Raw genomic sequence first — 26141 nt, 5'->3', positions numbered from 1 at the left:
GCCAAACACGTCGCGTGTGCTTCGCGCGTTCGCATCTCGCCCTGTCTCTCTCTCTCGTTCGCGTTCTGCCTGTTGCTGTTTGCGACTATTTTGTCTCGCGTTTCCCCCCCCCTCACACATGCTTCTTCCCTTCTTCCCTTCTTCCTGTGTGTGTGTGTGTGTGTGTGCACTCGCAGCTGTGGTCAAGAGTCGACGCTTCAACTGCTGGCGGAGAGCAACAACACGCTCAGTTCCATTTCAACCCCCTGAACAACAACCCCCCTATTGTGTGTGCGGTTCCGTAGGCAGCTGGCCGCGTGGAGTTCACTCAAAAGTTTCGTCGGGCCTTCTTACGGGCGGTACCCAAGGCCAGGGCCATACATCGCCGAGTAGAGACAACAAAAAAAGCGCAGTTTAGTTGCAGCGTGTTTGAGTGTTTGTTCCTTCTTTATTCACCATTCTTTTAGAACGAAAAGATTCGAACCCCCGAATAAGTCTAGAACAGTCTCGATGCGGATGTTGATTGTGTTGTGAGCGAACTCATTGTGTCTGCTGTTGCTGCTGTTGTTGTGACGTAGTGCAGAAGGGGGTTGTTGTGGCACCTCTACAAACCCAAACGCACCTTTCCCCTCGAACTGTTAGTAGATGCGTGTCGTATTCTCTAGTGCTGAAGATTGATTCATTTGTGTGTGTGTTTTTTTGTTGTTGTTGTTCTTATTACCGCATAATTGTCTGGCATTTGACAAACAAAAGCGAATAAAACAAAACGGCATGACTCCCCGGCGGCTACGCATGTACAGGTCTGGCGAACGAAGCGTGACAAGCATGCAAAGTAGAGGAGAGAGAAAGAGAGAGAGCGAGACTTCATCCCCTCTTCGCACTGCCACTGTACAATGTAGGAAATCCCATCGCAGTCGGCGACGTCGCCATCGTGTAGCATTTTTTTTGCGTCTCCGTGTTCGAAAAAAATCTTCTTATTGTTGTCGCGTACCGGCATGTTGATCATATGGGAGGGTAGCTAGCATACAGGGTGGGAGCATTCACTTTATCTGACAGTGAGAGAGAGAGAGAGAGAAATGGAGCGAGAGAATGGAATGTCTCTCAATGGTGTTGTAGTACGTCACGCGCATTTTACTGTTGTGTTGTTGTTTGGCAACCGGCAACAGAGGAATGTGTTGGAGTACTTCTATGGCTCCTTCGTTTTTTTTTTTTTGCTGTCGTTGCTAATGTTTGCAATATCATTTAGCAACATTTCAACCCCTCAATAGAAAGCGCCCCGAAAAGTGACTAAAGTAAGAAAAAAGATGAAACACTCCACCTTTGTGTTATTTTGGGCAACGGTTGTCGAAAATGCGAATGAAAAACCATTTTCTTATCAAAATGTCACCTTGTTAAGAGATTTGCTTGCGATACGAACCATATTCACACACGGGCCATGAGTTCGGGGATGCCCAAAATCAAGCAAACCAACAGCAACAATTACATGGCGTGACTAAAATGCCAAACATTCCGCCTTCCCAACGTCAGACAGGGATCATTAGACCCCTTTTTGTTGTTGGTTTTGTTTCCCTTATTTCGTGTCGATTTGTTTTATGTTTTGTTGCATTTTTTTTTTTTGACCGCTTATTTCCTTGTTTGGTAACCGTAAGGGTGCTGGGCTGTCCCCCGGCAACGGGTGAGTTCGATAAGATAAGTAAGACCCATCCGCTTGGTTGGTTGATCGAATGCCCGAAAAAAAGAGCGTTTAAATGCTCCGTAATGGTGTGTAATTGAATGATGATTGCGTGATAACGGAGGAGTTGAGGAATTTCTCGCCCTTTTTTTGTTTGTTTGATATTGTTGCCAATAGCTTGGCAAATTATCTTTCACACGCTGCAGGTGGAAGAATGGATTCCTACCCCTTTTTTTTGTTAATTTTTTTTTCGTTGCTCCGATGGAGCCGCATGGTGACGCATGGACACATAAATAGGTCGCTAATAGGTTGATCATTTTTATACGACAGCCTTTCGAGTGGAAACAAACAGACTAATTTTTTTGCATGATTTTTAAATAAAAATAATAAATTATTACTCTATCTCGTTCCCGTCCCTGTTCCCGATAACACTCGCAGAAGATATCGCTTCAACCCCTAAAATCAACCCCTTTTTTATTCAATGTGAACTAAAGTGACATAAAGTGCATTTTTGTGTAAAATTTCTCTTTAATTGTTCGAACCTTGATGTGCTTTTGTTTGCGTGTGTTTGAGACAGTGTGCAAAAAAACAGCAAAACAAAAAACTTCTGCCCCTCACCGCGCCGTGTGTGTGTGTTGAGTGCAACAGTGCAAAACCGGGACGAGTGTTTAAAGATGAACAGAAACTCGCTGGAAAGTGCCAGAAAGAACTTTTTCAAATCGGTTCGTGTTACTTACTTTACTGTCCCTTTACTGTCTTTTCAACAGTGTCGTTGAATCGTTTCCTATCGTTTGTGTGAGTTTTTTTCCTCTATTGCTATTGCTTGTGGCTGTACGTTTTATGTGTTAATGTGTGTCTCTGTGTGCGTTATCCGTGCCCGAAATTAATTCCGTTCCGTTCCGTTTTGTGGGAACCATCTTTGGAAGGAACCGGAGAACAAAGTGTCCTTTGTTGTTGGGTGTTTTGGTGGAGCTTACCCGAAACAAAACGGCCACACTATGCTGAATACTTTCAACTGTGCACTAACAGCATTTATGTTTTAAGCTATATTGTTTTGTCTACGGAACATTCGCCAATGTGAGTGTGTGTGTGTGTGCCTTACGCATCTTGATCTTGCTTCGAATGTTGCTTACTGTGTACACTTACTCTGGGGAACCGCGGACAAACTACCTTCACTATATCGCCACCCCTCCTCCCCCGCGGTGCTCATTTCCATACTCATTTCATAGTCATTAACATATCGCTTCATTCATGCAACTAATGGAATGTGCAACACAAAGAAGATCATGGCAGAAGAAGTTCGATGGCATTTGTCCGTCGTCTGTTTGCGTAGTACATTCTTGGCGTAAGATGAAGCCGAGCAATGCCGGACGGGAGAGTTCTGGGGCGGTTCTGTAAACAGCGACTTTGTTAGCACAGCACGGCCCGGCTTTAGCTAACCGCTTGCGAATGCCCCTCCACGAGTGTCCCATTACTCATTGAGTAAATTCAACTAACCGCACAACTAACTCTGTCATGTCGCTGGGCGTGTAAATAATTCCATTACACTGCACCGTATTACACAGATAAGCCACCGTGACAAGATTTTGATGGCATAAACATCATCGAGAATGACAATATTGCCATAAAGCGATTACAAAAAACGTACGAGGTGACCCTTGGTGTGGTGATTGTTTGGCGTTTGTTTTGTGAATGAAATGGGGCATGCAACCGGTGCGGCTTTGATAAAGCGGTCGAAGAAAGAGGAGCAATTTCTAGCCGTATCTTCACAGTGCGGGTTGATTAGGAGGCGCCTTTTAATCACAAAGCTTCCACATTAGGCCACCTTGGCAGTGTTTTTTGATGAGATGATTTTGCGCTCGGTTTAGTTGCTGCTGAATGTGTCAAGCGTTTGCCAGAGAGAATGAGAAGTTGTAAAGTATGTTTGCCCGTTATTCTATTCAGATAACGAGCGGTAGATTTGTCGCTATCTGAAGAGTTTTATGCAGTCTTGGATGTATTGTATTCATCTGAATTATGCTTTAAATTGAATGGATGACTTTGAATTTACGTAATGAATATCGCTCAATGTCCTTAAGTCTCTGCTAATACAATGATATCTGAGGATTCAGGCAGGAAAAATGCCTAACTCTGCGAAGTTTTGTGAATCTCTACAGTTTGAAGAGCCTCTAATATTTCCAAATGCCAGAACTGTAGGGTATTGTTTTGTGGAAATGTCGAAAACTTGATAAAATCTCTAAGGACTCTTGCTTTTCTTACGATTCTTGGATCTCCAAAGATCGTCAAAATCTCCAAAAATCAAGGATTTTAGACAACTTTTATTTAGGATTTTAGACATTTCGATTCGACGATTCGGTAGTTCAATCGACGGTCTAGTCGTTCATCAAGAAAAACTGAACTGCTCCATCTCAAAATCTTCAACAACAGTTGCCTTGCTTTGCTTAAGGTTCCATGTGTTCTTTATTCATCAATTCCAAAACGCATTAGTGCATTGCAGTTCTCACGTCACCTTGATCGTATTTGCATTTTAAAATGTCGTGGGACATAAGAGAACCGACGAGTTGGGCATTGAGATCAAGTCATTCCTGGAGCATTCGGCATTATAGTCTAAGCGGCTGTTTAGACATCAGCCCAACTCATTTCCATTTGAGAAGTCTTGTGAAGATAATGTTCATATGTGTTATTAACTCCCTTCTTTTTAGTGCATATTTATTTTACAAATAAAATGTAACCTGTTTCCTGTTTCCAATGCATTTTTTTAACCGTTTCCATTGTTCGCACCCGGTTCCATTGCAGATGTCCGATATAGCCGACACTGGTTCGCCCACACTGCCGACACGACACAATTTGTTCGCCACCTCAAATGGACCACTAGCGTCCACCACATCCGGATCTCTAGCAAGCGCAACGTCGACCAGCTCGATGACCACATCGCAGGAGGTAAGTGGACGGGTTGATTATTTGGGGCTTGACTCATTGCTCGGCATACAGGCTTTAGAAAAAGAAAAAAACAAGATTAAGTGCTTTGCATTCAAACTTAACGCACCCGCTGCGGCCCTCGCTGCGGTACAGCGCTGTACGGATCTGCCTGTTTGATTGACCTCTAAATCAAGCGCATCCTGTGCGACGCCAAATTCATTCCACGGAACGCGATGATTCAGCGCTTCCCCGTGAACTTGATGAGGGGCCCCTCATAAATTGTTTCACGTCTTGGCGCATTCGGGGTGTCGCGAGCCACGGGGACTACGGTTCTTATTCATCACCGTACCGCTGGCACGGTGAAGAGGTGAACCCCCTTTAAACAGGGTGGTATGCTGTGTATAAATAAAAGGCATCGAGACAAAAACAGAAAAAAAAGAAACAAATTGCCACCACTTGAGCAGGTCCTCCCCAAGGTTGTCCTCCTCCCCCCCTAATGCTGAGTCCGATAGTAGACTCGTCGGTAGGAGCTGAAGTGTGATCTTGTGCCAGGTCGTTTGCAAACCCAAACCCACTCAACAGCTGATTCATCGCTGATCCGATACGGCTGTGCTAGACAGAACAGCTCGGGTGACACAACGACGGGGGAGAAATGTTTTCATTTCGCAGAAATTCATACGCAATATTACGCGAACTGGTCGCCGCTGGTGTTCGGTGGCGTAAATTCCCATTGATAGCAATAGCTCCACATTATGTAAGGCACTAATGGAGCGATGATTCATTGCTAGTACGAAGCACGCGAGTCCCGTGTTCTACGAAGGTGAATGAACACTTGAAAGGGTTGGTAGAATTGTTATCAAAGGTGGAAAGGTGCTTAAAGTGAAGATCTTGTACTGGTTTGACATAAAAATAGAACATTATAAATTGCCTCTGTTTGTTCCTGGTGTCATAACATGGGCGCTTCTGTATAACATAACGCGTCTGTCAACGGGAACTTGAATGTCTGACATAAGCGTGATCCTTTCATCACTCCACAGACGCTTGCTTATGGGGGGAGTGATAGACTTGTTGATAACTTCTTCCGCAGTTATTTGTTATATTTTGAGACAAAACATATCCATCAGCAAGACAATTCGGCACATCTCCATTGAGGACAGCTGTTTTACATTATTGGCCGGAATCATACTCTAAGCCAGTTTTTTTTGTATGCGTTTTGACGTTTCCAGGTTTATCCGCTTACAGCTCGTCATACAAATGGCAATTTTAACAATTTTTTTTTAACAAAAGCAACTGAAAAAGGATTATTTTGATAATCAGACTTCAATATTATTTCAAATAAATTGAAATTAAAATTAAATTTCGATACTTTAATCGACTTTTCTCAAATTGTAGTTTCACAAAAAAGATCCCTTGTGTCATTCTTCACGTCAAAATGCCATGTCCTTCACGAATCTGCACATAATGATAAAGCCCGGTACCTTTATTATTTGACAGGTACAGGCTAAAAGCTTAAGCCTTCTAACTTAGAGTATGATCTGCCCCATTATTAGATGTCATTATTGGTCTCTACATATCTTCATCTTCAATATCTCTTCAATTCCCACGTATGATCAGTAAGAAAAGTTGACAGAAATTGCAATTTATTTTTAAAACCTCCTCCTGATCTCGAACGTTCTGCTTGCTACGCGTTGTTTCGCAGGAAGGATCTTGTATGAATATTCACCAGCATCATCGGTCTTTTCCAATTACTAACGCCATCGGCTTATGAGCAGGGAAGAAAATTCTCAAGAAAACGCTACTACGAACGCCAATGTCCAATTCTAGCGAAAAATCTCCCCCGTTCTGGTTGCTATTCTCTCGTCCAAGCGCCACAATTAACCGGTAAATCGGAACATCAGACATGTCGAGCGGACGCTAACTAGTCCTGACACCTTGTCGCAGGGCTTACCGCATCGTTGGAGAAAAGGAAGTCGCGGCCACAAACCCGTCATGATCATTTGTCAAACATTAACGAACCGGGTTTGTGGGAAGTGTGGATTCATTGTGGAAAGGGGGAAAATTCACCGAACTGTCGCGTGCAGGTCGCGATCTATTTTAGCCGAAACAGCTGCCGCGCAAGTGAAGCGGCTTGTACCGCGCGTCCCGCACATATGCTTCGCCGGTTGTTGGCGTCGATTCTCAAACAGCAACACCGAGTACCTTCCGCGTCACTGTGCTTCCTTAGCGAACATATTTCATTCTCCTCGCGTACCGATGGGAGCGTGTTCGGATTCTGTGTATGTGGTTTTTGTTCTCCCAGAATGTTCGTAGTACATCGTCAACATAGACTCGTTTCACTCTTTTGGAAACTGTCTGTTGGGTTTGAGCAAATGTGACATTTAATTTGCTAGTATTTACGTTTTTAGTACATTAGTTTCTTGTACTAAAAATATGAGCAACAGAGCGAAAAAATTCGACAATAATAAAATTTAATTAGAATTATCTATTTTGCAACTCATTTTTATTAAAATGCGGATTTTCTCTAACCTCCAACCCGTAAGATCTTTCGCCCGAACCTAAAAATCATTCGATCGCAAATGCTTCGGCCGCCGCGTGTCGTTGACAGTGCGCGAAATCAGTCGCGGTGCGCAAATAAAGCCACAGAGACGAAGGAAAAAAAAAGAGACAACCCATCCCACGACAGAGCGAACGCTCATCGAAACCGGGACGGGTGACATGGTTCGGGACACTGGCCACCATACTCAGTACCGCTAGAACGAACGAACGATCAGCACGAATTCGCGGACGCGATCGGGCGAAACTCGAAACGAAACCGGATTCCCATCTGCGTAACCGACAATCCCACTATCGGTCGCTTCGCGCTTTGCCGCCGCGAATGCGTTAGTGCTGTTGGGCACTCGAGCCCCGGGATTGGTACCGGAAGCGATCCGAACTTACGAAACGTGACAACTTCTTTTTGTTATACGGAAAAGTGTTATACCGAGCGAACGAACGATCGAAAACGAAAAAACCCCGGTGCTTATACCACCGGTTTGTTGCTAGTGAGCGTGGTCGGGGCTGTGTGTGTGTGTGTGTGGACCGCACTGTTTACAGAACGCTACAGTGTAAATAGTTTCCGCACCTTCCGTAGTGTGTAATCCGTTGAGGTGAGCACTACAAAACTTGCACTCGTTTACAGGTGTGACAACGTCATCGGAAAAATCAACAGCAACACGGTTGGGTCGTGTGATGATGATGATGATGGTTGAGGTGAAGACCTGACCGGGGGTGATGTTCGCAGAAGAAAAGTTAAAAATACTTTCAAAACCGTCATCTGCTCGTCGGTACCACCGAACAGCGCACCGCAAGTTGGCCAAGATCGTTAATAATATTTCTAAGTATTGCCATCCTTTTGCGAGAACGAACCGAACGAACAAGTTGCAGTTGATATTTTGGAACAATGCCCAACCGGATCATTTCCGCGAAATGGTCAAGGTTGTTTCGTATGTTGAGCCGTAGACGATCCAAGGCTTGGTTAGCAGTAAATAAGATGTGAAATGGTGATAATGGTTGATTTCAATTTCGAACTCTTTTCCAAGCTGTTATACCAACCGTTTGTTCGTGGAAACGAGTGCTTCTGAGCACCCAACACCAAACGTCAACAGTGCCTAATGGTGCAACTTTCAGTTGCTTTTCTACGTGGCTCTCGTTTAATGTCTCGAAACGAAACGTGCCTACGATCGCAAGGAGGCATTCTCTTTATCGTGTAAATATGGGCTAGATACGTGCCTGTTCGGTTCCCATGGCGAGTGATCGTAAAAGTTCACTGTTACTCATTAAGCGTTCGATACGATCGACCCGACACACCCGCTGGGGGGGGGGGGGGGGGGTTGTGCGGTGTGAGATTTCAATGGCATATCACCCTTGCTGTTGCCATTACTTGGCTGACACCTCTTCAACGGTACAGAAATACCTTTTTAATCGTTTTATTGCTGATAAGATCCACCCACCCGAAGAGGGCCGCTTGGACCCAGGCGTTCGCCAGATAGAGTCTTCAGCGTATGAAAGCATGTGTATGTACAAGAACGACTTCCGGTGAGGTTACTCATCGCATCGCATTGTTAAAATTAGCACCGTTTTGCGAACTGGCACGCGGACAGTTGCAGGTGAGCAGTTGACATACCTGTCTGCTGCCCGATGTGCCATTCCAGCAAGGTGTAACCACCCATTCATCATACAGCGCTACTATCAATTAGTGATAATAACTGACATGTTCCCGTTTGGAGGTTCACACGCTCATCAAGTGTTTCGAGTGTTGCTGATGGCAAGAATTGATGGGTGGCCTTTTGCGTGAGGCGTGTGTCGTCGTAATTGAGTCGTAGTTCCAATGTTCATGGTCCAATTCTAATCGGTTGGGAACTTCTAAGGATTTGAGCTATGTTTTCTTCCAACTTCAACGTTAAATTAATGCTCTTTGCTTTCTCTTTCCCAACCAGTTGTTGAACAGCAGCAGGAGCAGCAGCAAAAGCTCCAAGCTGTCGTCGTCCACGTCATCCTCCAGCACCACCACGAAGCATGTGGAGAAGAGTTCCTCCTCCACGCAGCGCATGTCCTCCCTAACGTCCTCCTCCAGCAGTACCACATCGACCGCGGCGGTCAAGCAGAACCTCGGCGAGATGCAAAACTCGATGGCCGAAATGAAGAACATGATGGGGCACAGTAGCAGCACCTCGCAGAACCTGTCCACCACATCGTCATCGTCCATCAAATCGTCCGCCCTCACGAACCATCTGCAGGCCCGCAAGATGTCGGCCAAGCTGAACGACATTAAGACGAGGTAACTGTGGCGCAGCAGCCCTTCCCGCCCGAGTGCGCAGTGTTTTGAACGTTTCCACTTGCTTTCAATGCCCCGCAGGTTACGCTCGTCGATGGACAGTCTCGATGATCCGCAGGCGGATCCACTGGTAACCTTCCCCGACTCGGAAACGGACGACGATCTGTCCAGCATGGCGTCGAGCTTGAAACCGCTCGGCGCGAACGGTGGCAGCGGCATGCTCGTACCGAACGGTCACCATCACCAGGCGCTCGTGAACGGTTGTGCCGGCACGGTCGATACGGTCAAGTTCGAGCAGAAGAAAATGACGTCCGAGTCGAAGACGAAGGTGACGACGGACGGGTTCAGCAGCGAGCAGGCCACTATTAACTCTGCCGAGTCGAAGAAGATGCAGGCCGGTGAGCTGCAGTATCAGGAGCAGGCCGCACTCGCCGCCATGAGCAGCCGGATGGAGGTGAACGGTGTGACGGCCGAAGAGAAGGGTGCCATACTGAAGGTAGGTGGAGGTGCTGAAGGCATTAAGCATCAAGCCCCAGCAATCGCAAAGAAGAGCCAGTGATTTATGATGCCAAAATAGTCGGTCGGCTCGAGATAACGCGAACCGTCCATCAGATGGACGTGCGGTCAAGTTGTTCGGTCCCGATGAATCAACAACCTGGTTCATCCCACTATGCAATGAGACGGTTATAGATGCTGTTATTGCGCTTTTTTAATCTCTTGTGCGATGACTCATGGGCGTACGGGGTTTTGCCAGTGTCGGATCCTTCAAATCCAAGCGAAAAAGAGCGTGCGGAACCTGAAGGTGGGTTTTTAGTACAGTTTTAGTACAAGCCACCTGTCTTCGATGGATCGGTCCGGAGCACAACGATTACCGTTGACTAGGTCATTTCGGTACTGCACCGAGGTTTTGCTGGTGTCCAACATGTTGTGCTTTGCCAATGTCAAACAGGCAGTAAATCCAGGACATGCGCAGGACACGCGAAAGGCTCGTCGGTTCTCGCAACTTCGGCTGGGGTCGACACGCGATTAGTTATCGGGTGTCCTTTGAGGAGGGATGTAGTCAGCCAGAAGTAAGAAACCCGAGTTCGCAGACCTTTTACTTGTGTTCGTGTATGTGTGTGTGTGTGTGTGAGAGCGATCCACAACATATGGTATGAATTGTGATATCATCAACACCAAAAACCAGTGAAGGAATGTGAAGCAATTTTCCAATACCGAATTGCCTTTCGCTTTTGACGCATCTGCGGCTTGCGGTCGGTGCTTATCGCACAATCTGTTTGCTGGTGGTGTTAGGATGTTTGTGACGCGTTACGTAATTTGCACTGGTTTGCTAAACCCGACGTTACTGCCCCGGTGCACCGTCGGTGCATGGCGGGCAACGACGTACGCTAGCAGCAACACCCACGACCGTGTGCTAATCAGTCGGCTGTTGTGCCAGGGGCAGGATCACACGACGGGTGGCAAATCGAACCACCGTGAAGCGGTACGTAAATCAAGCAAAGAACGCACCCTCTCCCCCCCAGCACTAGTTGCACCGTCACATAGAGCCACGTGTGTGTGTGTGTGGATCGATTTTTCCTCACTTTCGCACACGGCTAATCTTCAAGCTCCGTGATGGAATGCTTGCAGTGGTTGGAGTTCCGTGTTGCTACAGTTTTCGGTGGCGCGTAGTGGTGTTTATGCTTTGCTGAAGTTAATTTGACTTTCGACGAGCATCATCGTGCCACGTGTGACCTTCACCGAGCGAGTGTTCCAGACGCGTCGCACTGCTGGGTAATAAAACTGAATTCTAATGAATTTAGTACACACCGAAGGGATTGGGTTATTCCCTCCGCCGCTAGCACGCTCGTTATATTTCGCTGGTCATTAAGCTGGTTGTTGTGGTGCGTCAGCCTTTGGGGGGAAGCGTGCTGTGACATTTGAACTCTGAACTAAAACGTAAAGGACGCTAAGGTCAAACGGTGCACATGTCCTTAAGCCACAAAGGACTCTTTGTTTCGTTTTTGACCGTTTGAAGTACCTTTTTTTGTTGGTTCTATTCGATACGAATTCGTTCCACAACCTACCAAGCGGGTTGGAAAGTTCAATCGAAACCATTTCTTATATCCTTCAAGCACACTTGAGCTCGATGCGAACCCAACCGAAAACCCAATTGCCAGCATGATGCACGATGGGGCAACCGTTTGATCGTACCGACCCCCTTGTGACGTAGACACCCGGCAGAAAGCAAAACAATTTATACGCCGATCGATTAAAAACCGGCCTGAACGCGATTCGATGATGGTAGACCATATTTTCACTGTTCGGCTCATGGCTTCCTTCCGATGGCCCCCAAAAAAACCCCCCGGGTGGATGGAACTTTTTGCCTGATTTATGTCACAGACGTCAATCGGGGGAAAACGCTTCAAAACCCTCCCCCTCCCCGGTGGTCCGCAACGGAGGGTGAACCGCGAGCCAATAAACGTTTCCCTCCACCCCTTTGTAAACACAACGCGACGCGAGAGGCTGGGCGTTTGTTGCGCTGAAAATGAGTTTTCGCGGAAAATCCACCCCCCCCCCCCCCCCCCCACCCCCCCTTCCCCCGCAAAACTCGGGACTTGCCGGTGCCAGTGTGTTGGTGTACGGCTTTACAAACTCTCGCAACGAACGGCGTCAGCGGTAGGGAGCGGCAATTTTCCCGCCCCACGCCTAGCTATGTGTGTGGTGTGCTGTGTAAGTATGTACGTGGCCGGTGGTAATGTGGTGCCGATTTGTTCGGCCTAATGCAGCGCGATCGTCCGACACGGGCGTCAGTCGACGAGCGGACAAACGAGCGAACGATCGTGTGCAGTGTGACGACGGTCGAGCGAAACGAACAAGAACAAAAAACAAAAACCCCCCCGTAAACGAACGAACGAACCGCATATATGTTGTGCAGTGTGTGAAGTTCTAGTGCGAATCTGGTAGTGGCTCGAACCTCGATCGACCGAAAACGATACAACGATCCGATCCGAATTTTGTCGGTGCGATTCCTGTTACGGTGTGAAGAGTGTCCGCCAGCAACGGGCTCCTGTCAGGCTGACGGACAGACTGCCTCTGGCCGAGTTCTAGTGGACATACCCTCCCCCCGCCCCCCTCCCCATCCACCGGTCCACCGGCACCGTTCGTTTGGTATACACCGGGCGTGAATTGATATTTTTCATGAATGAAATTTCATCCCTCGCCCCGTGAGTCGCGATCGTAACGTGTGACAGTAACACTCGACAAATAACCCACGAAAGGGGGCCGTTGTGTAACGTAGCGCCAACAGCACGAACCCGATCACGATTAAGTAATCGCCAACGCGCGGGGCGGGAAGGTACGATGTGCAGCCAGGCACCGTGGCCCGTGCGGAAGGGTATCTTCCGGTCGACGGGACAGTCGGACTTTGTGCCAACGCGCACACCGAGCCCGGTCGTGGAGTTCCCACTGTCACCGCCGCCACCGACCCAGCCCGGGTCGTCCCCGTCGCCGCTCGGTTCCGGCACGAGCAAATCGACCAGCCCGGTGCATTCGCACCGCAATGGCATCACGCTTAATGTGGCCAGCCCGCTCAATAGTCCGCGCGTTACCGTACTCGAGAGTCCGCTCGGCAGTCCGGCCAGCGTGCGTACCACGTTCGAGATACCGATCGAAAGCGTTACCCAGGTGAGAGGAGTCAGTAACGACGGGAGGAAGAATAGAAAAAAAGCCGCACACCGGATGGAAAGGTTTCGGGGAAGCAATCCTGTACGTCCTTGACCGTCGGTAAACAATGGGCCCCAGAAATAGAACCCACCACGGGGATGGCAACAGGACCGGTGGGGGACATCTGGTGGGAAATGGTCGTCCAGAAATAGAATATTTTATACCATTATTAACGGTTTCATAGAAGTCCACCGTGTTCCACCAACATTGAAGGTGGTTTGGTGCTGCCTCGGGTACCCGCCGGTACCCGAGGCAGCGTGCGTGTTTTAGTTTCGTTTACACACCACCATCACCATCTCTGCTGCATTGGTTGGCTGGCGCGCGCGCGTGTGTGTACTAAAAATAGTGCCACAACGAAACACGGCGTACAGGTGACGTGGTAGCGTGTGGTGCCTCCACGCGTATGTGTGATCGAGGAGCAAAAAAAATCTACAAACCCACCCAAACCCCAGCAAACCAAACAACACATCTTGGTTTTTGGGAAAAATCATTGGACATAAAACAAAAAATTCTTCCACTGCAACGTTTCGTTCGTTCCGGGGACCTGATGACGTTTATTCGGTTGATCGATTTGGGCAATTTAATGTGACGGCTGTGTGTTTGTTGAAGCACGGAACGGTCGGCTCTGCGATCGGATTGTTTATACACACAGCACAAGGTTGTCGGGTGTGTGGGGATCTGGCCTTTCGGAAGACAGCATCACCGAAATTCTGACCCTAATGTGGAGCAAACGGATGAAGGGGTCACGACCGGAGGGATTTTTTTGGAGGGAGCATTTGTCTGGTCTGGATGGCTTGTGGGTGTCTTTATCGAAAGGTTAGATGTTTGAGGTTTAATAATAACCCCCCTCCAAGGCACCTGTTGAGAACCTCGAACCTGGAGAAAGAATGCCAGGAAGTATAGTTACCTTAGGTGGTCTGAACGACCTTTTCATCAGCGGACATCTCAATGTCGTATTAACCGAATGTCAGATTAGCCAGACACATGTAACACATGTAACAATCGGTACAAGCGTGATAAGTTATCGCTCTGCAAAGGGGGTAGCATTTTGAAGTGGCTCCGGCGACTACTGAATGTCCAGAACACACTCAACCGTCAATAGCACTGATGTGACTGGAAAGCAGTTTTATCTAGTTCGTTTTGACTAACTTGCTTTCTAAAGCCTCAATCCATTATCAATTGCGAGAATAATGAGGAGTTGAGCAGTTCAAGCTTTGTGTACAATTCCCACTAACACTAACACACGCCCCCGAGGTGTTTGTGCTGGACGATTTTTGACCGTCTCGCGTGAGCGTGTGGTGTCATTTGTGATGCAAAGTTTGTCAGAACACGCCACGATCGAGTGTGGGGTTTAGAACGGCCACGGCACACGTTGCAAAACTGTCGCCGACACTTCACCGATAAAGCACTCGTAACTTTAGAGCAGATTCGCTTCGGCGCCGATAAGCTGTTATCTCTTTACAATAGCATGTTTTTTTCACACTTAACTTTTACCTTCTCGCCCGAAACAGGAAGCGCGATCGGTGAAAATGGGCGACTTCCAGCAGGCCGAGGCAAACAACATTGCAGCTCACAGTCGCAAAGTACAGAGCGACCACTTCAGGTGCGTTTCCAATGTCCGCGCAGTACCTTTGCACTGTCTTGACTCGTTATATTAATTCCCTTCTGTTTCCTTTTTAGTGCGGAAAATAAGGCAATCTCGCAGGCACAGCAAAAGCAGACGGTTTCATCGAGCGGTATCTTCAACCAGGAAAAGCACGTCTCCTCCACAACGCAATCGACGTTCACCATGTCCAACACCAGCACGATCAGCTCGTCGTCGCAGATGAGCACACTGTCCTCGTCGTCCGCCATGAACGGGTTGCTCGGTGATGAGTTTCCCTCGTTCGAAGATTTCGAACGGTTGACAAACACACCGGAGGAGGTCGATAACACGATCATGAAGTACTCGAAGCATTTGGCCGGCTACGTGCAGAACCTGCAGCAGACGGAGCAACTGAAGAAGGCGCCGACGCTGTTGAACCACATGAACGAAATCATCCGGCGGGCGTGGGCCGTACCAACGCACGGGCACGAGCTCGGTGCGAGCCTGTGCGACACACTGCGCAATACCGGTGGGCTCGACATACTGATGCGGAACTGTGTGGATAACGATTCGGAGGTGCAGTTCTCATCCGCACGCCTCCTGGAGCAGTGCCTTACGACGGAGAACCGCACGCACGTGGTAAAGAACGGGCTGGACAAGGTGGTGAATGTGGCGTGTGTCTGCACCCGCAACAATGCGACCGATCATTCGCGCGTCGGTACCGGCATCCTGGAGCATCTGTTCAAGCACAGCGAAGACACCTGCTCGAACGTGATCCGACTCGGTGGCTTGGACGCGGTACTGTTCGAGTGCAGGAAGAACGACATCGAAACGCTGCGACACTGTGCGGGAGCGCTGGCGAACCTCTCGCTGTACGGTGGGTCGGAAAACCAGGAGGCGATGATTAACCGCAAGGTACCGTCCTGGCTGTTCCCGCTCGCCTTCCACAACGACGAAAACATCAAGTACTACGCGTGCCTAGCGATCGTGGTGTTGGTCGCGAACAAGGAGATCGAGGCGGAGGTGATCAAATCCGGCACACTGAACCTGGTGGAACCGTTCGTCACGACGCACAATCCGTCGGAGTTTGCAAAATCCAATCTCGCGCACGCGCACGGTCAAAGCAAACACTGGCTGCAGCGGCTAGTGCCGGTGCTGAGCTCCAAGCGCGAGGAGGCCCGCAATCTGGCCGCGTTTCACTTTTGCATGGAGGCGGGCATCAAGAAGGAGCAGGGCAACACGAACATTTTCAAAGAGATTGGCGCAATCGAGCCGCTGATAAGGGTGGCGAGTTCGCCCAACGCGATCGCATCCAAGTTTGCCGCCCAAGCGTTACGGCTGATTGGCGAGGAGGTCCCGCACAAACTGTCCCAGCAGGTGCCGCTCTGGTCGACGGAGGATGTGCGGGAGTGGGTGAAGCAGATCGGGTTCGGGGAGTATGAGCAAAGCTTTTACGACTCGAAGGTGGACGGGGATCTGCTGCTGCAGATGCAGGACTGCAATCTGTGCAACGACATCGGCATGAAGAACGGCATCCTGCGGATACGGTTCCTACGGGAGCTGCAGAACCTGAAAAAGATGGCCGACTACAGTTCGCGTGATCCGGACGGTCTGCATGCCTTCCTGAGCCGGATCGGGCCGGAGTATACGATCTACACGTACACGATGCTGAATGCGGGCGTGGACATCGAATCGCTCCGAACGCTCGACGAGGATCAACTGACGGCAACGTGCGGCATCACGAACGCAATCCATCGGTCCCGCATCCTGCAGGTGATCAAGATGAACGAATCGATACCTTCCTTCCGCTCGGAGCAGAGCACGGAGAAAAGCTTGGACGTGTTCGTTAGCTACCGCCGCAGCAACGGCTCCCAGCTGGCCAGTCTGCTGAAGGTGCATCTCGAGCTGCGCGGCTTCTCCGTCTTTATCGACGTGGAGCGACTGGAGGCGGGCAAGTTTGACAACAATCTGCTGCAGAGCATCCGGCATGCGAGACACTTCCTGCTTGTGCTAACACCGGAGGCTCTGAACCGTTGCGTGGATGACGTCGAGTGTAAGGATTGGGTTCACCGGGTATGTAGGGCGCTAGAGAACGCGTGTCCTTCTGGAGTCGTCTTATCCTCGTCTAACGATGGGTTTTTTTCTGCTGCATCTTTTTAGGAAATCGTGGCCGCCCTCAACTCCGAATGCAACATCATTCCCATCATCGACAACTTCCAGTGGCCGGAGCCGGAAAAGTTGCCCGAAGACATGCGCGGCGTGTGCCATTTCAATGGAATACGCTGGATCCACGACTATCAGGATGCCTGTGTGGACAAAGTGGAAAGGTGAGCTGGGTTGACTGAACGCAGTAGTTGCATGCCGCACCACTACAACTCTACAACACGTTGTTTGTTACTAACGTTGAATGTTTTCGGTTCTCTTCTGGTTTTTATGTCTCGAAAGTCTCTCGTTTATTTTCGTCGTTTAACATCCACAACACTGCATACTGCATGATACCAACGCACGCACGTCCATTGCAAATGCACCGTTTTTTTACTTTAGACCACAAAATGGTGACGTCTTAATGTAACAAAGAAATAATTTTAACTTCCAACTTTCGTTTTGCATGGTTTTGTAGCTTGTTTTTATTTGCTGAAGCTTTATTCATTGCCTGTTTTAGTAGCGTCGGTACCGAACACCGTGTATGATGATACCAATGTTCAAGCCTTTTTTCTCTCTCTCTTCCGGCCCATCTCTTCCTCTCAGGTACATTAGAAATACCACTAACCATAACAATCGCTCAAACTCCGCGCATAGAAATAGCTAAAGCTGTACTAAACGCTACAACCACGGTGCTGCAGCTAGAGAGCAATAGAGGAGCGCGTGTGTTTTATGTGCTTGCCCCCCTGGTTTGTCCCCTGGCGAGACAGTCCGGTGTATGTGGGGCGGGGGGGTTTCTTTGTGTGTGTGTGCTTTGTTTAAGGATGGGCAATCATCACCGCGAAATGCATCGCAAATACTCGGCCAAGGATAGATGGAGTCTGAGCTGCTTGCCATGTTGCACCTCTGCATTGATCTCAGTTCGCTCGCTGGAGAAGACTACAAACTGCAATCTCAGCTGCAATGTCGTACGTGGGCGATTTGTGTGGTGGTGGTGGTGAGATATACGTACTGCTGTGCTTGTGGTGTGTTGTTGCATCGGGGACCGTGTGTGTGCTAACGAACTATACCCGTGTGACGTGCGTGGAGGGTTTGGCTGAATGTGCATGTGCGAGGGAGGGAAGGGAGAGGGTAATGGGGAATGCAGGCTGGCTAAAAGGACATCCGTAAGCATCAAACAGCGGAGGTGAGCCCATGAATGGCATGAATACCTTTTTTTTCCCCCTATTAACAACACATTTGCATGATGTTTCAAGTTGGTTTTACCTTATTTCCAATCTTGTATCACGATCTCACACGGTCCATTGACATTAACTTTGAGAGATTAATTATGAATAATGTAGCAGTGTCATGAACTATAGGAGTTCCTCTGATTTATAGAAATTATTCTTGAGCGCAACTCAGTCAGGATATCACATCAGGATAGATATAATAGAAGATCTCCTTTCAGTGTTCTAAAACCTTCGTCGACTGCGGTAAAATGTTCCAGAATTGATCAACTTCAACATTTCCGACATCTTGAGAGCTTTCTTGTAGAATATAACGCTTATACCTGTATCTTTTGTCCAACTGTTCTTGATTCCTAGATTGAAGATCTTCTTGATAAGGTTTGTCTAGATGTCAGTTAAGTCCAGTAGTAGGAAATCGCCGGACAAACCCCTTGATAATATGTGACATCGCAATCGCTAAGCTAAGAGATCAACCATTTATCTCTCTCTTGAATGTTCTGTTGGTATTCAAACCAGACCTTTTCTGGCGCTCTTTACCTCAATCGACGGAGTTTCGAAATTCTAGAAATGTTCCAAGGATTTTTTGGTTTTGACAGATCGAAGACAGATCTTCAATAATGGAAATAGTCGAAAACGTTTCTCAATGTGGGTGAAATATATTAAACACAAACTTGAAGTAGCTCCGTGAGCTTAGACTCTTGAGCAATTGAACACCTCAATCACTCTTTTCTCAGTTATGATTTTTACGTACAATTTACTTCTGAATCTCTTTCTCTTTCCTCTAACTCCCTTTAGATTTTCCTCTGTCTCATTCCTGTCCAGTTTCTGTACTTCATGCCAAACCATCACTTACACCTCGCCTCGTTTCTTATCACGTCTGATTGTAGGTTCATGCGAGCAGAAGCAAACGGTCGCGGAGGTATGATGGACCATGGGAGCCGGCTGCACTGTCGCCAGCCGGGCGATGCAACACCCTCGTCCGCCATCTACCAGCGCATGCACAGCAACGATTCCGGCAAGAGCAGCGACAAAGAAAACAGCCGTAATCTCGAATGACTAGATGCCCCTTCGGTTGCCAACCCGTCCCCGGTTTCGTTAGGTTCCACCGGGTCGCTGAACGGTGCGCCGAGTGCCATCCCGACCAGCTCCACCGCAAGCACCCACCCGCCACGGTACTACTCCTCACTGGCCCAACTCTACCGCAAATCGTCCAGCCCGGCCAGGCAAGGTCCGACGGGTGGGAGTGGTGGCGCCCGCGGTGTGGCGCGCTATGCCAAACCGAACCGGGGAGTTCCCGGCGGGATGAACTCACTGCCACGTCTGCTGGGCGCGAGAGCCACCGAGTTGCGGCGTAGTTCGGCGGCCGGACTGAACGTGGTGTCGCAGCGTCCTCCGTTGCCGCCGAAGATTGAGCTGCGTAGCCACAGCTACGACGGACTGCTGGACGATTCGGCCAGCATGCAGCGACGCAAGGCCACCGGTGTGGGACAACCGACAGGGACAAAGCTATCAACCGAAGGGCATGATCGAGTCGATGGGCGAGATGCGATCGCTAGCCAGCAGCAGGCAGGAGAGCACGAGGAACCGATCGCCAGGAAGGTGTTTGTGGAACCGAGCGGAGCGTCGGTCGGAACGGAAGCATCGGTCAAGAGCAAAAACCGACGATCGCGTAGCATGGACGATCTGTTCGATGACGACGGACCCGGCGGCGAGTGTACGTTATTCGACAACACGCAGAGCATGGAGACACTGCTGGAGCCGGCCTCACCCACATCGACGACGGCTCCCGAATGTGCGCCCGAGACACCACCACCCCGTGCGATGGGAGGTGGTAACATCTGTCTGAACCGACGCTTTGTGCGCGAAGATACGGCCGAGCGTCCGGACGACACGATCGACGACTCGCTCGGATCTCACACCGCATCACACGAGCAGCTGTGCGAAAAGGAAACGATCACGGTCGACAGTACGCCGCGGATGCGCGCGGACGACGCTGGTGCCCATGACCCGGGGGACCCGAAAGGGCAACCCGACGAACAGGAGGAGGACGACATCGAGTCGACCCATTCATCCGTAACCTCCTCGCTCGGATCGACCGCATCGGGTGAGAGGGCCGGCGGTGGGCCCAGGAAAGCCCCCAAACCACTGATCAACCGATACGTGAAGAAGGTGAAATCGTTCATGAAGATGTAACATCTCGCTCTCGAATATCGTTAAGCGTAGTATTAGTAGATTGTATCGATTGTGCCTGCGGAAACCTCCCTTCTCCCCGCATTTTCGAATCCGTCACCGCCAATCGCTAAAAGATGGCCGACGGTGGCAACCTTTCTATGTGATCTGTTTTCGGGCCGAACGTGGCGTACCTGTGGCCCGAGCGATAGTGAAGCTGCCCTAAACCAAACCCCACTTCTCCACTAGCGATCCACTTGATCTTGCTTTTTTGGTGCTTTTAATAATCGCTTGCCTGTGGCACGCAAGACGGTGAAGATCGTGACGATTTATTTAATTCAACTCCATTTTGTTTTATGCCGACAATCAATCGAGGTGGTTGAGATAGGACGCTAGACACTGTTCCATTAAGTTAGTGCGTAAGAGACCAGAAGGCGAGCGGAAAGCATACACACACACACGTAAACCCACACATATGTTACTAGCGTCTAACCTTACTGTTTTGCGATGTATTTTTGTCGTGTTAATTTAAACCGATTCGGCTGTATTAGTGTAGCCGCGTTTATCACCATTACTACCACTTACTACTACTTACATCATTGTGATTAGTTTCGCGCAGCCGTCGTGTGCCGTTGCGCGGAATGCTGGAACGTTGTAAAATATATTATTTAGACCTTTTAGCGTGTAAGCAGAAGCCGACGGTAGATTTCCCCTTTTCGGTCTACACCGCCACCATCAAAGTATCTAGTAGCGTAAGGATGGCGCTTACCGATGTTAATAATTCTTTCTGCCTGTGCGAAATAGTCTGTACATAATGCGAAACCCGCGTTTATTGTCGCGCCTTCTAGTTTTTTTGTTTGTTTTTGTTTTGTAGCATCCTTTTCGAACGCGCTTTCATTCAAGCAAACCATTATGACCTCTTGAGATGTGTTAACGATGTAGCGGGGACAAACTATGGCCATGGTGCCATTCGCGTAAAACAAAGTGCTTTAAACGTAAAACAAAACTGTGAAACCTCGGTGTGTAACAATGAGGAGAGCGGGCAAAGGAAAACAAACACGCAAATTGTATGTGTTTTTTTTTTTAATTCAATATGTTTAATAAAGCAAAAATACACTCACTGCTAGAGAGCTTTTTGTGTAGGTTGATTAGTGGTAAACGGAAGGACTGATAATAATGAGAAAAAGGAAGGGAAGGAATGGAAGAAAAAATTGGGGTTATGTTTTGCTCTCGAATGTTTAATGTGTTATGTGGCATTTTAACTTCACAAGAGTGCGTTAAGCCTGGAGGAAATCAATCAGAAGTTTTAAAACTTAACAATAGATAAAAAAGATTTTTTTTTGTTTTCGTTAGAACGGCCTGGCCGTATCGACTTTATTTTACCACGTAGCCGGATAGTCAGTCCTTGCCACGGAGCATTGGCCGGGATGGGATTTTGGTCCAGTCCGTTCGTGTGAAGACCGGCGCCACTAACATCATGCCACCGGGCCGCCCTAAAGAAGAATTATTAATTGAATATGAAATAATCTGAAATAACCAGTAATAGTAATGTTTTCGAACTTTAATTAATACCCTTTTAGTTTTAAAGTAATTCTTCTCGAGAATTGTTACAATTGCTATTCCACAAATTTCTTCAGTTAGTCTTTTTCTTCGTCGGGTTTTCAACAGTTTCCCATACGATTTTGACCAAATTTACAACACGTGTTCAGCAATGTTCTACTGCAGTTTCTGTAACTGCAACAGTTTTCAGGGATTTTCAGCAATTTTTCACACTTTTTTATAGAATTTCCACCAAGTTTTTTCCGCAACTCTAATCCCATGAAGGTTTTAGACCTTTTCTTGGGGTATTTTCTTTCCTACTTTCCAGTTGGTTTTTGACTAACATTCTTCTACGGGGTTTGTACTTGCTCTCGGACTCCTATTGGATTTTTAGGTGATTTCCATTTTTCATCCCAGCATTTCCAGCTGTGTTTTCAGCAGTTTGCCATGCGCTTTTCAACAACTACATGCGGCTTTTTCAGCAGTTTCTCACGGTTTTTTTTTGTATAGCTTAGTGAGTTTAGTAATACCGGGAGTTGCGCACGGAAATTTAAATGCATTTCTCAATAAAATTTGTGCTTTTACGGGTTTTAAGAAACTTTCCAAAGATTTTTAGATTTTTTTTACTGTGTTTTGCTAGTGGGATTTTAATAAGGTTTGCGTTCGGTTTTCAAGGGATTGCCAGTCGTTTTCCTCCTAATTTTCTGTAGTTCTGTCGTTGTAGTCTGTAGAATTCAAGAGCTGTTAAGAGCCAATGTTTGACAAGGCGTTTAGAATATCGCTAATCTGGGTCCCTTCTCATTGTGGAATACGTTGTTGTAGGAGTTGTTGGAAGTTGCGTTGTTCTGTCATCCAAAAAACCCTGTAACTGGAGCTGAAGCTTACGACGATCGTGCTCTGTGGTCCGAGTTAGGAAGAAGGACCGGAAGAACAATTAGTTTACTTTCATTTGCTTGTCATCTAAATGCTAACATTTGTTGTTCTCACGGCGCACATTCATCGGGCCAACGGTCTTCCACCATCGAGCCCCAATTCATAATCGAGCAGGACGAGCAGCGAATAAATAAACAGCAACGAACGCTGGTGCCTTGCAAGCAAATGCAACCGTTGCATCCGGCCAAACGGGCCAACGTTCGCTAAACGACGCCCGGCGCAGACCCACGGGCGCTGATCTCCCATGGTCGAGAAACCCAAACCACACACGATGCGGAATGGTTACAAAATCCCATTTTGTCCCAGCCCTTTCAGCAATCGATCGGAAGTTTCAAATCCGTCCGATCGTCAGTTTTCGTAGGCTCCGCGGGTTCATTAACTTTATTGCCACGCCATGTGGCACACACAAACAAGCGGACAGGCGAGCGTTTTACCGAAGCCACTCGAGCTGGAGATGCAATTTTGCTGCATAATTTCGGGCACTTTTCGGGCTTAATGGCGGGGCTTATTGTTTACGGCACACAAATCATCCACCCAGCAGCCTCTTTGCTTCGTTGAGTAAACAACAGAGCCAGCAAGAGCTGGTCGTCGCTGGCTCGTGCCACAGTGCGTTGTTGCATTTGGCTGGGTGGGCCGTACAAAACCGTTTGAGGAAATTCGATCACTTTAAATCTGTTTGCAGGCCATCAGACCATCGGACTACATCGCCGTCGTCCGATTGGAAACGAATGCAGTTTTTGCTGTTGTTTTGTTTTTAGCCATTGCGTTGTATGATAGCGTGTACTGTGCGAGCTTTGAAAATAAATAAATACCAAACCGGCATGGGTATTTTCTCTACAAACGTACTCGGTAAACAATGATTTGTTTTTCCACCCCCCCGTCCGGAACAACTCTTCGCAAAGGGTTTCAGATGGGACAGAGTTTTTTTTTTAGTCCATTCCTCTTCTCCGGTTCAGGTTTGGCCACTGTTGGGAAACACAACAAGCTTAGAATAATTTTTATGACCTTGCTCTACGCGCCCGGTTCCGTCACGGAAGATGCTGTGCAACGTAAGTGACCATGGTTGGGCGGGGGAGATTGTGTTCGAGTTTACAAACAGGTTGCACCGTGAAGATGGACGCCGATGGCCGAAAGATCTACGCCGAAATAGGTTGGGATAGGTAAGGGTTGAGCTTCGAACGTATTACTAGCGTGAATATTTCGAGATTCGAGGTTGTGATCCGTTTTGAAACGATGTCAGTCATCTGACCCACTAGAATTTTAAAATAAAAAAAGTGGAAGAATGAGTGGAAAAAGTAGAAGAAATGGAAGAAGAAAAAGAAGTAAAAGAAGAAGAAAACAAAGAAAATTAAATAGGAAACTACTAGGAAGAAGAAGAAAACAAAGAAAAAAATGAAAAAAAAATCTATAAATGTCTGTTAAGTAAACAACACAGTAAGGTAAAGAGTATCGCAAGTTGAACGTATTACTAGGCGATATTTCGTGATTGGTCGAGATCCGTTTAAAATGATGACGTTTGACCCACTAGAATTTTTAAAAAATTAAAAAAAGTGGAAGAATCAGAAGAAATTGAAAAAGAATTGGAAGAAGAAGAAAAAGTAGTAGTATTATAAGAAGAAACAGAAGAGGAAGACTACTAAGAAGAAAAAGAAAAGAAGAAGGAGAAGGAGAAGAAAATTCAATAAATCAGTTAGGAAAAAAGAAGAAAAATATTGCAGTAAGGAAAAGAATATCACAAATTCCTTTAACATTCCATTTGATATTTTAATTTTCGTTTTGAGTATTTTTGTTGTTTAATTTAAATCATTAAATTTGAGCTGTCTAAAGTAATATTAAAAAAAAAAAATAAAAGTAACTTTTTAAAAAATGAAAGTTAATTAAATTTATTAACAATCACTACAGTGCGCAACACTACAAGAGCAATTCTATGTTTCTAAGCACAAAATATATCAGCAGTGGAGTTAGATAAAAGCATTGTTCTGCAAAGTTGATAAAAAAAACATAAAGTCTTTTACCCATTTCTTTTTTATTTTTTACACACTACACACTTTTAGTATTAGCATCTATACGGCCACGTAAAGAAAAATAGACAAACTTTCCTTACGATCGCTAGCTCGTAGCTCAAAATCAACATTATTGCCGTGCTAATGCAACGCTAAAGCAGCGCTAATTCAGCACAGTGCTATTGCAAGACTAGTTCAGCTATAGTCCAGCGCTATTGGAGTGCTAATGCCGCTACTGTGAGCATTATGATGCAGCATCATTAAAAAATACTGATTAGAGTGAATGGAACTGGATTGAACTCATTGCCATCGTGTCTCCTAGCTATCCTCCATTGTGTAGATGAAGCTCAACTCATGTCTATCTACAATTAAATTATTTTTTGGTAGAATTTTATTCTTCGAAACACACAAATGGGTGATCAAGAATATTCCAAAACATTCGACCGGAAAAAAGGGAAAAAAAGCGCTCCAAACAAAATGCCACAAGAAACTGTGTCCTAGCTAAATATTATCTTTCCGTTACAAGTGGTCCTCTCGTCCATTTGGTGCAGCTCGCACGGTGAAACGGTAAAGCCAAAAAAAAAAACCTCATAACGATAAAAATAACAACGTTTAAACAGTTGAAAAGAAATAAAAATTGAACATAAACAATAAAAACCGAGCCCTGCGTTCCCGTTGGTGGCCATTTGTCGTGATGGTCGCAACGCAATAGGCCATGATCAATGCGTGCTCGAACGCTGTGCACGAACTTTTCTGTTGGAAAATCTGTTTATCTTTCATCCCACAGCCTACCACGCTCGGTCTCGTTCCCCGCCGCAAGAAGACGCGAAACATCTCGATTTGGTTATCGCCCAAAAAGCAACACTTGAGAAACTGTCAACCAGTCCCAAAATACGGCCAAAAGAAAAAAAGGATGGTCCACTCATTAATTGCACCCGCAACACGGTTTCCCAATGCGCTTTACAATTCACCTTACCACCATGGCCACTTGAGAGCCACTTGGCACCGGTGGTCCCGGGCATGTTGGGAAATTCCAACGGCAATCTGCAGTGTCATAATTTGCGTATAAAAGGCAAGTTCTCACAGAGCTTTTCGTTCGTGTTTATCTTCGTGTGTGTGTGTGTGTGTGTGTGTGTTTCGTCCCTTTTTTTAGCCGTGGACGTGGAACCCGGGCCTGGGTGGATAATGGAATATTTAAAAAGATTTTAAAGTTAATACCCTCACGGGAAGAAACAAAAGGTGTGGAAAAGCCACAGCGTATTAACTTTCGATGAGATTAGCGCGAATGTCTTTCTTTTTGCTAATTTCACTTCCACCCGATGGTCACCCCGGTCAAGCAAAAAAAGGGAAAATGAAAACAACACTCCCAGTTCATGGGTTTCTCTCTCCATTTTCCACTTCTCCTCCACAGCATCGAACAGGTAGCCCTTGGGTTGTGAAAACTCAAAAGGGA

At 47.3% G+C, this 26141-nt stretch overlaps 2 protein-coding genes across 2 annotated transcripts in view; both read left to right on the top strand.

Moving 5' to 3' along the window:
- The window catches only part of LOC128716051 (NAD(+) hydrolase sarm1), a 37127-nt gene extending 18027 nt beyond the window's left edge, over positions 1–19100 (top strand). Inside the window, exons 3-9 of the mRNA XM_053810974.1 lie at positions 4448–4591; positions 9046–9386; positions 9465–9879; positions 14600–14691; positions 14769–16746; positions 16834–17000; positions 18932–19100. Of these exons, the coding sequence (XP_053666949.1) occupies positions 4448–4591; positions 9046–9386; positions 9465–9879; positions 14600–14691; positions 14769–16746; positions 16834–17000; positions 18932–19100 (3306 nt within the window). The remainder of the gene's footprint in view (positions 1–4447; positions 4592–9045; positions 9387–9464; positions 9880–14599; positions 14692–14768; positions 16747–16833; positions 17001–18931) is intronic.
- Positions 19101–19346: 246 nt separating this feature from the next.
- On the top strand, positions 19347–20237 carry LOC128715244 (uncharacterized). The gene has a single exon (XM_053810124.1). It carries the CDS (start codon positions 19347–19349, stop codon positions 20235–20237), a length of 891 nt encoding a protein of 296 aa, XP_053666099.1.
- The last annotated feature ends 5904 nt before the right edge of the window (positions 20238–26141 follow it).

Source organism: Anopheles marshallii, chromosome 3, assembly GCF_943734725.1.
Source record: "Anopheles marshallii chromosome 3, idAnoMarsDA_429_01, whole genome shotgun sequence".
In the NCBI taxonomy this organism is placed as follows: Eukaryota; Metazoa; Arthropoda; class Insecta; order Diptera; family Culicidae; genus Anopheles; species Anopheles marshallii.
The sequence above is the reverse complement of the archived record's forward strand: the minus strand, read 5'-3'. Positions and strand labels throughout refer to the sequence as shown.